The 14,139-nt window shown below is 32.7% G+C and overlaps 1 protein-coding gene, 1 long non-coding RNA gene and 1 pseudogene across 3 annotated transcripts; 2 read left to right on the forward strand and 1 right to left on the reverse strand.

Annotated features, from left to right (window-relative positions):
* Positions 1–610: 610 nt before the first annotated feature.
* On the reverse strand, positions 611–4,911 carry LOC145970886 (protein transport protein Sec23A-like; annotated as a pseudogene). Its single transcript, XR_014438655.1, has 7 exons — positions 4,758–4,911; positions 3,221–3,458; positions 2,249–2,463; positions 1,900–2,153; positions 1,164–1,818; positions 901–1,051; positions 611–765 (listed from the first exon to the last, which is right to left on the reverse strand). The product of XR_014438655.1 is annotated as a protein transport protein Sec23A-like (transcript).
* LOC145970895 (uncharacterized) lies at positions 3,597–4,858 on the forward strand. The gene is made up of 2 exons (XR_014438662.1): positions 3,597–4,228; positions 4,441–4,858. It is a non-coding gene; the product is annotated as an uncharacterized LOC145970895 (long non-coding RNA).
* A 2,194-nt stretch (positions 4,912–7,105) lies between the features above and the next one.
* Positions 7,106–8,661, forward strand: Mlc-c (Myosin light chain cytoplasmic). Its single transcript, XM_083097949.1, has 3 exons — positions 7,106–7,235; positions 7,501–7,806; positions 7,873–8,661. The coding sequence occupies exons 1-3, from the start codon at positions 7,181–7,183 to the stop codon at positions 7,977–7,979; spliced, it is 468 nt and encodes a 155-aa protein (XP_082954075.1). The 5' UTR covers positions 7,106–7,180; the 3' UTR covers positions 7,980–8,661.
* Positions 8,662–14,139: the final 5,478 nt, after the last annotated feature.

Here is a 14,139-nt window from a genome sequence, read left to right on the forward strand (position 1 = left end):
ACCAATGGTAACATCTTATGGCCCCCTCGAAACTATATAACTTTTGTCTGAAACATTTTTCTGTAAAACGTATTATTTGAGAAATATTTGAGGTTATTTAAAATGGGACACCTTGTATATAGAACGACTACCATTTTCAATTTTCATACACCGATTGTTTCGAAACTTTATCAATACTAAAATCTATCTATTCGTAGTTTACGTTACCTTTATTTCTTCGAATCGAAAGATTTTCTTCAGCTTGCACAACCACAATCACACTCGATGAAAGATGGGAAGAAAAGAGCATCTCAGATAAAGTTTTCATTTATCTTATGATAGCAGTCATTTGTCATAAGTTGCTAGTGTATTCGCAATATATACTGTGTCCATTTTGTGTGCAACATTCAATTTAATTTCAAATAACTGCATTATTGCATATTTGCAATACATGCACTAGCAACTTATGACAAATGCTGCTATCATAAGATAAATGAAAACTTTATCTGAGATGCTCCTTTCTTCTTTCAGTTAAAAAGAATGTCAAAAAATATATATTGATATATGAAATATGAGACCTAAAAGAATCAATAAATTTTAAATATATCATGTGTTTTATACAAATAACAACTTACTTATAAAAACTAGTTTTATTTGGGGAATTATTGAATACTTGAAGAATTGTGATCTGCGTAAATGATACATAAATTGTGGATACAAGGAAAAATTTTCTGCCAATCTAAAGCTAGTTGGATCATCTTTTGCATATTCTCCGAATTTTTGATACTGCAATAATAAGATTTTACACCTCAAAATAGATACAATATATATTTATGTGTAAATCTATATGTATAAATATATAAAGTTTAAGCTTTATATTAAGTGTAATTGGGCACAATTTTAATGATAGAAACTACTAACAAGTCTAATCAGAATATGATCAACCCATCTTCAAACATTTGGACCATCATCACTTTCTGCTCGAAATACAGTTAAACGTGACATAAAAACAGCTGTTGCTTCCTCAAATTCTATGCTTACATGATGCAAAGATGATGATTCATCTGCCCAACTAATAATTAAAGATATCCCTATAACATCATAAATATTTATGATATATTATTATTTATGATATTATAAATATTTATGATATACATATAATGTATAATAAAAAATATATTTACTTTCTTGCAATAGTAGTAACTCTAATTCGCCTTTGTCCATTACTATGTTAATATTGGATAATGAATTGAATACAGCCTCTTCCACTTTGCGGAATTGGGGCTGTATGTTAATTTGCAACTTCAAAGAATAATGCTGTTGTTGTAGATAGTGTCAATGAACAAAATTTCCACTGACAAGTAAGCCTACTTCTTGTAGTACTCCAACACTTGATCCTTTCTCCCACTGACATACAAAAGATCCAATTGCTCCAGGAACTTTAATTTTCTGAGATGTTTTTACTTTTAAGATTGCATTGAATGCTATTTTCAAATCACCCTTGGCATCTGTAGCAAATATTCGTTGAAAAGTTTGTTTGAATAATGAAGAATTAAATGAATCCCCCATCATCATATGACCACCAGTAGAGTTGCAATATTGTCGCCTTTCTAATAAACCAGTTTGGTCAAGAGCACAAAAATAAATATCTATTATAAATATCTATTATGGCCATTAGTTGCAGCACGTGATGCAAGTGTATCATAATGCTTAATTGCCTTTTTATGCTTAGCATTATCTTTTTGAATATCATCATGTGATCTGATTGGTTGTCATAAATCATCAGTTACAACTTGGCCAGGTCCTTGAGAACATGGTCCGCCAACAAATAGCATAATCCTTAAATACATTGATAGCATTATATGTAGGATTACAATGAAAAACATAACATATATACATCATATTACAACATATAAATACCTAGCATCAGTATTTGCATAACTAGCTTCTAAGAGACCCGTGGCGACTGCTAATGCCACACTTGTAGATCGCAATGAACGTTTCTCTGGCCCAACAGACCATGGATTACATTGCAGTTCTCCTAAAAGATCTGTCGAACTGTCTCATATTACACTTATGTACTGGTTACAAAAAGCGATTAGCAGCTGGCAATAGTTACGCACCAGGTCCTCTTGGTTGATTTGGATTTTGTCCAGGAATTAGTCTACCTATACCTATCAAAATGTATTGTGAATAAAATGCAATAAAGTAATCATGAAGAACAATGACTAATATAGTAAATATAACTTGGGACTTATTCTATTCGTACCTAACATATCTTGAACTTGTTTTGGTTGAAGATCCTTTGTGCTTCTAATTCATGAACTTGAATCATTTTGCCAAATGTGATAAGACCAATAAGAGCATTGAGTGAAAGCATAGACAATGACATTTGTAATGAATCTTTAAGTGCCTCTAATTCTTCATCATCCAGACATATGTATCCGCAAAAAGTAAAAATATTGATGGCAAACATTGGGCACGCTAAATAATACATATAAATACATACAATTGGACTGAGATAGAATAATATTTAAAGTAATATATAAGTAACATATATATATATATATATATATCATAAATTTATATATAATAAAAACTATAATAAATCATGTAATGTCAATAAATGATAATAAAAAAAATGTTCGAAAAGAATCAAATCTTAAAAAAAGTAAAATCAAAAATATTTGTTTCATAATATAACTATTCAACATATATAACACATATATAACACTATTATTCAAATAAATGCATACATTTTGATCATTTAAATATATTTCCCTTTTGTTTCTTATTTCGAAGAATTTCCTCATAAATTCTTTTTGCAAAGTTTTTTTCTCATAATTATTAATATAACTTACAATATGTGTATTATAATGTAACTTAAAAAAAATAATATATAATGATAACACAAATTTAGAATTTATTGAAATATAAAAATACCTTTACAATATTTTTATGAATACTATATGCTCCTAATAAATAATTTGATTTTTTAAATTATCTTATATGATATAGACAGAAAATTACAAGAGAATTATGCATTAAATAAAATACGAATTTAAATGAAGTATAAAGAATAATAAAGAATATGAATGTAAATACATCGTAATAAAGAAACACATTAAAATATACTTTAATTTCTATTAGAAATAAACTACTTTAATATTTTTCAAAATGTTTCTTGTGATAAATAAAAAATGATTTTTGTTCTATTCATTTATAATACCTTATTACTTACCACGATAGTCTACTTGATATAATGGATTTAAAATAGCTCTGCATGTAGATCTTGTACATAAAACTGGATCATATTGAATTGGCGGAAGATCTACTTGTTCCTTAATTGATTGATACAAAGTTTTCAATAGTACAACTAGTCTAGTAGTATCAATACGCGATGATGGCCAAGCATTCCATTTATGGAACGCACACCGTCACAATCTTGTTGAATAAAATCTTCATATGTTGTCATAATGCTGCAAAAAAAATATACAAAAGATAATTAATATATTTTTTTACAATATAGAGTTTAATTTTTTTACACATACATACATATACATATATATATATATATATAACGTAGCATAAAGTTGCAAGCGAAATGAACCAAATCCATTTCCTACTGTGGCCATGTTCCAAAATTCACTGCCAGCGCTGAAAATATATAATATACGTAACGTGAACTAAAGATTTTCAGCGCTGGCAGTGAATTTTGGAACACACCCTAAGCCCATTCTACAATGGCAATAACAAGGCTGTAGGAGTAAAGAATAAACTGTTTCTAATGAAGTAAAGACAAGAAGTAACGAAATAGAAATTCTCATTAGTACTCTAAGGTAATAGTAGTACAAAATGAGAATTGTCTATTTCATTACTTCTTCTTCTTTACTTCACTAAAAACGATTTAATCTCTACTCCTACAGTCTTGTTACTGCCATTGTAGAATGGGCTCTATGTATGTTCTACGGCGGACGCGCAATAAGAGGTTTGTTCTTTTTAGCTGAACTGGCTGCACTAGTTCAGAAAGTGTACACTGAAACGTTCTTTTTAGCAGAAGTGACGTCAGATACTGCTATTCTTTTTAGCAGTGCAGTGCTGTTCAGTGCAACAGTTCATTGCACTGCCTGCCCTAGGTCTTGAGGTAGTGCAGCGATGCAGTTCAATATGGCGATTTATTTAAACACAAACAGCAGTTTAAGATATAATTAATAACGCATTAATTGCGAAAAAAAGACATAATAGTCATGTAAATAACATTAATATAAAGAATATAGATAAAAACAATTATTAATTAATAGAAAAATTTTAAAAATTAAAAAAAAATTTGAAATAAATTTTTAATTATAATTAATAAATTTAAAGTTAATTTATCTACAATTAATTTTTCTACAAATTTGTAATAAAATAAATTTTATTACAAATAAGTCTCTCTTCATCGGATAATTCTGTTATTTATAGGACATTTATGTTTCTCATATTTTGATGTGCCATGTTAGTACTGCACTAAACCGTTCTTTTTATTCCTCATTGTGCTTGTGCACTGGCAGAATTTTCTGTGAACTCGCTGGTTCTAGTGCAGTCCCAGTGCAGCACTAGTTCAACTAAAAAGAACAAACCTAAGAATTAAGAACGCAGAATTCTTCCGTGACTGCGTATGCGAGACCACCGTAGAACGCACGAAATCCATAGGAAATGGATTTGGTTATTTCGCTTACATCTTACAACCTTATGCTATGGCCATTGCAGACCCGGCTTTAAATATCATTAATTCTTACCTGTGCAAAGCACTGCTCAACTTTGGTAAATGGAATAATTTATTTTCCAACTCGATCCCGTCTAATGCCTGGCTGGCCTGGCACCGCGGCCATCTTAAAAATGGCGTCTTAAAGTAAATGTTCTTAAAAACATCAGAAAGACGTCAATTGGACAAGTCTTAAAGGCGTCATAAGAAAGACATGTTTAAGACGTCTTCAAGACATGCATGTTGTGTGGGAAGCTAAAGCCGACGGCACACGGTACGATTTTTCGTACTGGATTTGATAAGATTTAGTAAAATACTAAAAATGCACCAATCAGAATGCAGCATTTCTAATATTTTACTAAATCTTATCAAATCCAGTACGAAAAATTGTACCGTGTGCCGTAGGCTTAAGTTAAGTTCTTGACTATTGCCTGTTTCTACCAACGTCGTTTAACTTTAATCTTAGCTTAACTCACTCTTTGTCTCCTTCTAACTGTTCTTTTAGAAAGAGACAAAGAATGAGTTAAGCTAAGATTAAGGCCGGTATTCATAGTCCGTTCTTATATTTAAGATCGTCTTAAGAATCCATTCAACCAATCAAATAGCTGCAATGCGGTCATTGATTGGTTGAATGGGTTCTTAAGAGGATCTTAAATATAAGAACGGACTATGAATACCGGCCTAAGTTAAACGACGTTGGTAGAAACAGGTATATGTGCCTTAGGGCATCCGCACAAGGTGTTCCGTATCGCATTACGTTACGTTAAGTATAGATCGTAAATTTAACTCCGTACGTAAAATTAAACTTCAGTCAACTCAGGGCCAGTGTTCCGATTAGGGATTCCATGCGCGCGCATGTGCGGTTCTGCGCATGAGCAATCGTGACGTCACAGTTGACTACAGTAACGTAATAAGCAATATAAGCATATGTGATGTCCTATTTATGCTTTTCCTCTTTCCTTTTATCCTTTATAATAATTAATATGTATAAAGTAATTAAATTATATATATATAACGTATCTTTATACACACATACATATTTTTATCTATAATTTTTTCATACGTTTTTATATAGCTGGGTAACGGTGCCCTTTTTTATTAGTATAAGGTACTTCACTAACAGCGTATTGCCGCACATGCGCGTAAAGGGAATCCCTAATCGGAACACTGCTCAGGGCCTGAGCAGAATGGCTGCCTCATAATTTTAAGACTATGTTTTATGCCTTAGGTCTTTGTCTTAGGTAACGCACAATACTGTGTGTTATGTCTCGAGTCTTATGTATACGTGAACGTTTGTAAGAAATTAGTCATCCATGAGATTTGTATTTAGCGCGCAACTCTGTGCTGTGACACTGTGATATAAATACTCCCCTCCATTGCTGTATGGTCATGTGACCAGGGTGCCTATTACGGTTCTTGAAGCGAGGTGAAAATTACAAAAGTGAACAGATTTACTAGATTTCGACAAATGAAATTGTAGATACTCTAGTAAATTTCCTCACTTTTGTTATTTTCACTTCGTTTCAAAAACCGTAATAGGCCCCCAGGGCTGGCTTTTGCTCAATAAAAAAAAAAAAAAAGTCTATAAAGCGAAATCGAACAGAACCCACCAGCGTCAGCTTATCAAAGCGATGATAGGGACTCTGTGACATTCGCTCGATCGCACGGCAATTACACGTTTGACGTTTAGTCCACATTTGGGAATTTGACCTGAAAAAAAGAAAAAAGCATTCACCTGTTGAGATCGTGACCCACTTCCGCTCTACGTCACCACTGGCGAAAGCCAAGTGCCTTTGCTTCGCAACAAACTATAGAGTTCACCGGGCACCGCCTGCTGATACGTAGATCCGCGTGTGACGTGTGTATCTGTCATTCTTCGTTGCTGCTGCCCGTTACCGAAACAACGTTCGACGATGGTGAGTATCGTCAAAAATTATAGAAGCACGTCGACGACGAGTCGTGCCAAGCACGATAAGCTTATGTCTAAACGAATCGTTACGTGTATGTTCGCAGGCGTCTTACTCCGAGGATCAGCTGGCCGGTAAGTCTAAAGGCGACTGTGACTGTGTGCAACAGTCAATGCAGAACGAGATCAAGAGAGGCGAGCGATCAAGGGGGGTCCATGCTATATCGCACTCTTTTCCCCCGGGCTTTTAATTCAGGTCAAGAGTATCATCGCCTTTTTAGACTCTGGTGCGCGCGCGCCTATCGAGGACTGCCTTTTATGGTTCAGTATTTGAAAGCGAGTCGTCGACGATTCAGTCGCGATCCCGCCTCTTCTGATCGAGATTTGCCGATTATTCTGGTTTTGTACTCTCGCGAGTCATGTGCTTCGTCGATGCAAAACGTGATTAGGAACGGATTGATCGATATAAAATAAATTTCTAGTATTCTGGTTGTCACGTATAGTGGTTGCTTCAAGTATAATAGAGATCTTGTCTTTCACAAAAGTGCAGAATGTATGGCTACAGCTATCAAGAACTGGCTAATAGAATGATGTCATCTATGGAGGGTAAACGCTGCTATATTTATTGGTTTAGAATACTGGTGAAGACTCGCACACAATCTCTTAAATTGAATGATTTAATAGCGCACACTAAAATGGATTTAAAAGATGACGAAATAAAATTTTTACCCTATTTTCTATATCTTTAATTTAAAATAAATCTGCTTCAACAATTTTAATATTTTCTAAAATTATTTTGTTACATGTGTATCCACAAAATATAAATTAAGCATTGAGTGTGATGAAAAGTAAGTGTAGAATTGCGCTATAGAATTCCAGGAGGCGTTTCAATTGTTTGATAGCCGCGGGGATGGAAAAATTCATGTGTCCCAGATTGGTGATGCATTACGCGCTCTTGGTCAGAATCCGACTGAATCGGATGTGAAGAAGTTTACTCATCAACATAAACCGGACGAGCGTATCAGTTTCGAAGTATTCTTGCCGATCTACCAGGCGATCAGTAAGTCCCGTACGTCCGACACAGCGGATGATTTTATTGAGGGTCTACGTCATTTCGATAAAGATGGAAACGGTTTTATATCCTCCGCGGAATTGCGACATCTTCTGACGACGCTTGGTATGTATCGCAAATGCTTTAAAAAAAAAAGTATGTAAAGAGTTTTTATTATTTACATTATTACAGGTGAAAAACTCAGCGATGAAGAAGTAGAAACATTATTGGCAGGTCACGAAGATTCACAGGGTAATATCAATTACGAAGATTTTGTTCGCCAGGTGATGTGCGGCTAAGTAGCTACTTAATTACATGTAAGAGAGTATTATTATCATTATTCTCAATTATTTTGCCATCAAATCTGTTGAAGCATTTTCATTTTGAAGTATCATATCATAGTATGTGTACCTCTATGGCGATTTATCTCGATAGATCGTAACGAAACACTATTTTATTATGTACACTATGGGAGAGAAGGAAGTTATCCCTTTTTATATAAGAGTCTAAATTAGTTAAACAATGGTAGATAAAGAACAATCTAGCGCATTGTGCCTTGACGTATACTCCGATTTACGAGCATTTAGTGATATTGATAGTAAGACACACGCCTGTCGTGCGATCTTTAGCGAGATATCTGGATTCCGCGGACATTCCAAATTTTTGTAAGATAGACTTGAAAGAATTTGAAGATATCTGATTTTAAGAGCGAAGGCTGAGCATTTTAATTTACGCCGACATGGACCATATATGTACTTCTCCCTCTTTTCCTTTTTCGAGTTCGATATCCTCTATGGCTAGAAAATGCACGTTGGAAAGAATCTTCCACATTTCCTGTTATATATCCTAGAAAAAGAACGCGGAGAGTATTTACTTTATTTATTTATGCATAAGCGCGTATCAGTGTCTCCGAAATGCGCAAGAAAAGATATTGTATATTGCAATGAATAAAAAGTTGCTCTGAGACATTCTGGAACTACATTGACTGTGTTTGTAAATAAAAAATACAATATATAATTTATAATAACTCACGATTTAGATTACATATATTATGATATTTAAAAATCTAGAATATTTGGAATTTTATCATAAATATTTTCTTTGCTAATTTATGTATATAATAGATGAATATTTTTTTAGAAGTAAAGTTCTCGGCAATCTCGGAATTAAAGAACCGCCTGATTCTCGATTATCCGCATTCGAAAGTCCGCGCTCAACGCATGTGCGGGCATCCGGAGATCTATCGCGCGTTTGATTCGTGGAGGATCCCTTTCCCGACATCACGTGGCGCCGCGCTTCACCCTTCACACGGAACTCGTCGATCTCGATCTGCGCTCCAGCAGTGTCACTTGAAACGCTGTAACGAGCACTTCTGACCTTGCGCGTTCCAGTTGTAGCCCGTTGTAATCAGTACCCGGACTCGTCGATCGCTACTCCAGCGGACATTTTCACGGTGGACCCAGTGCATTTAAAGCCGCCAAAATTTTACGAAGAAAGAAGTATGAGTATTAACTCCAGTCTGGCGTTAAGTAATAGTGAAAGTAGTAAAAAGCCGATAATGCCGAGTTTAATTTCCAGTAATTGGTGAGTATATATAGCAACGCGACTAGTATACGTAACTACGCCATTTTTGTCTCTCGCCTTCTCTGCGAGTCGCCATTTTGCATCCTTTCCGATCAACGATTTCATTTTTGTCTTATTCTTTCCACTGATGCCTCTGATCTTCTTTCTCTCCCTGTCCGAACCCGATTGCGAGCACAAAGATTGTTCACGAATCGTTGCCGACAGAGTCGTAAATGAAAATCGGAGGTGTAAGTTGACGTACAATGTAATTGATGTAAATGTTCAACATGCAATGGATACGGCCTAAACGTTGACTTATATCTCCAATTTATGTTTACTATATATAACGGTTATAACAACTTTTGTTCGGGTCTCTTTGTTTATAAACTACCGGATCTTATTTCAATTATTGTCGTGCAGCATTCTTTTGTAATATAAAACATATTTGTGTAGCGAGAGATGCATATACGATAGTCATTGTCATCAAATTATGCTTACGAAAGAATGTCACTGGATGACTCGAGTTTGTTATTTGATCCTATCTAACGTGAAAAAATTTGCAAGCGAGACACCTTTCAAGGATCATTCGTAAAGATAGAGATGACGGGATATGTATATGATATATAGTCAGTACTCTCATCAGCTGTTCCGTTAGACAATCCGCATTAGCGGGATCCGTTATTTTTACGTCTTTATTAGAACTATCGGAGCGAGCGTGTATCGTGTCTAAACATCTATATGTGTATTGCAATTGTTTGCATAAGTGAAAAAAATAGATAATGTTATCTTGCAGTGGGAGTAGCTGATAAGATATGATATCTGATGAATAATAATCAGTAAAATCTAAGTATAAATAAATCAGTAAGATCTAAGTATAAATTTCTATTGACGGATATATTAAATGCGTAATCATAAAATATTTCTTGTGTAGTAGCAGCTGATAAGATATATCTGATGAAAGATAATAATCAGTGAGATCTAAGTATAAATAGTTTTATTGATAGATATGCTAAACGCGTAATTATCAAACATTTTTTTAACGTCTTCAATTATTATAAAGTATGTATATTTAGAAATAATGTAATTTTTCCGAATAAGACTTATCTAGATAAAAGTATTTGTGAATATACTATATATCTCCTTCGGCGCAGCTATACAACTTTCTATACCTCGAATGCGTAAGATAATTTTTCTCTCTATGATCTCTCTTGATTAAATCCAACTTAAAAATAGCTAATTGTGTAATCAGCGTAAAAGCGTAAGATTTTTTTTATTTAAAAACGTCTCTCGCTTAATTTTCCTCCTTATCTCCGCTATTTGATGATATAAAACTCGAAGTCACGAAGCTGGAAAGTCACGTAACCAAGTTTCATGTATTAATCCTTAAAAGTATTGAAATCTGACATTAAAATCTAAATGAGATAAAGAATTAATAATCATTACTACACATTATATTATCAGCTGACTAATCAGCGCTCTGTGCTTCAAGAAAAATTAAAATCTCGATAAAATGGTTAATATTATATATACTTGTAGTTTTATTATTTTCAATTTTTCTAATTCATTTATATTTTATATTTATTAATTTAGTTACTAAATTTCTTAATAATTTTTTTTTTAATTTGCTTTAATTGCTTAATAATTATCATAAAAAATTGGAAAAATATACTGAAAAAATACACTAAAATTTTTTAAGAAAATACAAATCTTTTGTTATTCTGTGTCAAGTTGTTCTACGTCAAATTATTTAGATTTATATCATTCTTAACCCCTTCACTGTCAGGGACCCCTATAGGGGCCAAAAAAATTCGTGCCACTTTTGCTTCATGGCTCCTATAGGGGCATCTTGAAAAAAACATGTTATTACTGTTACGATTTGATTGTCCTTGAGTATTTTAAGGTTTCTGAGGTCGCTGAATTCGAATTTGAAATCAGAATTTCGAACTTCAAAATGGCGGATCAAAATTCAAAATAATTTTGGGTTTGAATAAAAATAGGTTTCTTATCGTTTTTGGGGTCGCCGAATTCGAATCTAATATCAGATTTTCCAAATTAAAAATTGCAAATTTAACGGAGTCAATAACCGCCACGTCCTCGATTCGTGACTCTGGGTTCGGTAGAGAGCGGGATTTAAAAATAATTGAAGAGAAATATACAACCTTTATGTATGTCAACTATTTGTTCGAACTCTGGTCCGCCATATTGGATTTGCCATTTTCAATTTGGAAAATTTGATATTAGGTTTGGATTTTGCAATCCCAAAAATGATACACATTTTTATTGAAATCCAAAATTATTTTGAATTTTGATCCGCCATATTGGATTCACCATTTTGAATTTTGTAATTCTGGCTTCAGATTCGGATTCGGCGATCTCAATAATATTTATACTGACGTATTCATGCAATTTTAAAAACTTTTTTCTTTAACACACTTTTGGCACGGAAAGTTTCTTTTCGCTGGACTGTGAAGGGGTTAATGATGAAAATAATGTATGTGATTTATATAGCTCACACTAGTAATATACGATCGTGCTCATTCGTGTGAAACATGAACGGTAGGCCGTTAGAACAGCGACATTGGCTTTGTGCTTTCTTTTGCACATCAGGTTGCCTCGTGTCTCGGTCAATCGATATACAGTCAGCAATATCGCTTTATATCTTATGGTTACATCTACGAACAAAACACGACTTTTAAAAGCTGCGATCGAATTCATTATCAATTATTTATATCCGATGATTATAATGATTGAAACGAATAGAGAGAAAAATGCGCAATAAGCTGTCATTTCATTCAATTGCATATTTTCCTCAAAGGCGATAACACACGTGATAACGCATACATGATACGAAATCAAGCTCGTCATATCGCAATGATATGCAAACAATAAATGGAATTCTGTCTCGCATCTCAGTTAGTTTGCTGTGAACAAATTATATTATATTATTTCATCACATTATGTATTGTGTAAAGATCACTTATGATTTTTAAAAAAATTCATTAATTTTCTTATAATCTTATATATCTTTAATAAAAATTAATTCAATAAATTGTATAATAAAATCTACATTCTTAATACAAAAGTGCCTAATCTTATATACTCAATTATTATATATTTAAATATTATATATTATGATCTACTTTTATATATTATGCTCTACTTTTGTGGCGTATTACTTTGACGTCACTTACAATTTTATGTGATAAGGAACGTGTTTTATTTTTGATAATTCTACAGTGTCTTTTTAAAAAGTTTTTCGTTATCGCGTAAATGTTTCTTATATAATTTCTACCAATTGAGTTATATTTCGTGAGTCATCTTATTATGGTCAATGATTATATGAACAATAAGTGGGGTGAGTCATCTTTTTGCTCGTGCAATAACAAATACATTAGACAAGCAATGAATGTAATGAATATAAGTTTTGGAATATTCGCATTTACGTTTGTTTTTTCTTCTTTTTTTACAATTCGGTTTTTATTGTAATCTATACAAAATAACGTGTATATATATATGTGTGTATATATATATATGTGTGTGTGTGTGTATATATATATATATATATAATATATGCAAACGTTCGTATAGCTCGTTCGATATATTTAGTTTAAGGCGAGTCATATTACGTCAAACGGCTGATCATGAACAATAATATTATTGCGTCAAAACACTTTGTCCCGTGGAAAAATACAATTGATGGATATATTAGAAGCTTGAGAGCGCCTTTCTGATCAAATTTGCCAATCGACTCCGAGAAGCTTCCAGAATGATTAATAAAACGTGAGCTCGGAGCAGAAACACGCAAGGTCATTGCGCGAAGTATCACGAAACAAAAACAATAGATTTATCTTGGTTAAATTTTGCCTTTTGTAAGATATACGTGTAAATATATATTCTTCTTATATTAAAGTAAATATTCTCTTTTTAAATTAAATATATATTCTTGTAAGTCTAAGTATATATTTTTATTAAATTAAATATATTAAACAATGCCGGATTTTATCCCGTTCTGATGTATCACAGCGGATGATGAATATTATTGTACTATATTAAACATTTGAACGTAAATAGAGATGACCTATTGTTAAGTATCGATAATACTTGAACTTGGAAACCATTTCTAATCATATTTTCGAGTTTTATTGAAGACTTTTGACATTTCATAGTCGTTTAGTACTAATTATAACAAAAGTCTTTCTATAAAATTTATTTTATATATATTGCATCAATCAGATTTAAATCAGAGAACTAATGTAGGATCTCAAATAAAATATTTAACTTCATTTATACGTTTTTATAACCACAGAAAATATTGAAATATATTTTATTATATATTAATAAAATCTTATCGCATAACTGATATTGCCAGTAAGATTATCATCAATCATTGATTTTTCATAATCTCACATCAGTCTAAAATTGCAATCTCTCACATGATACTGATTAGTAATCAGAATGTGTTTTAAATAAAAAACATAATATACACTTGGAGGAAAATATAAATATTGATAATGTATCGATACTCGTTTCCTCTCTCTTTCTTTTTATCTCTGTATCAGATAATGTATCGATACTCGCTTTCTCTCTCTTTCTCTTTATCTCTGTATCAGATCCACGCATTGATAAATTCAGACGAATTGTTAATCGTCAAATTGTTAATAACACGGGACGGTAATTATATACATTAGCGATTCCTCACCGATTTCAATGACCTTGAAATATGTTGTCGGGAGCAAGATTCTGAACAACTTTTCCTTATACATGTTACTGCCGCTCGGCCTTAGTTTCCGAGATATTTATAAAAATATTTTATGGTTTTGCAATATTGTCACCATTATGAAATAACTTTTTTGCACCATGTATTCAGTTTTTGACAAAGTAATAATGTTTACCAAA

This window comes from Camponotus vicinus, unplaced genomic scaffold (genome assembly GCF_025532165.1).
Source record: "Camponotus vicinus isolate PSW18456_S1 unplaced genomic scaffold, iyCamVici1.0 SCAF_4, whole genome shotgun sequence".
Classification (NCBI taxonomy): Eukaryota; Metazoa; Arthropoda; class Insecta; order Hymenoptera; family Formicidae; genus Camponotus; species Camponotus vicinus.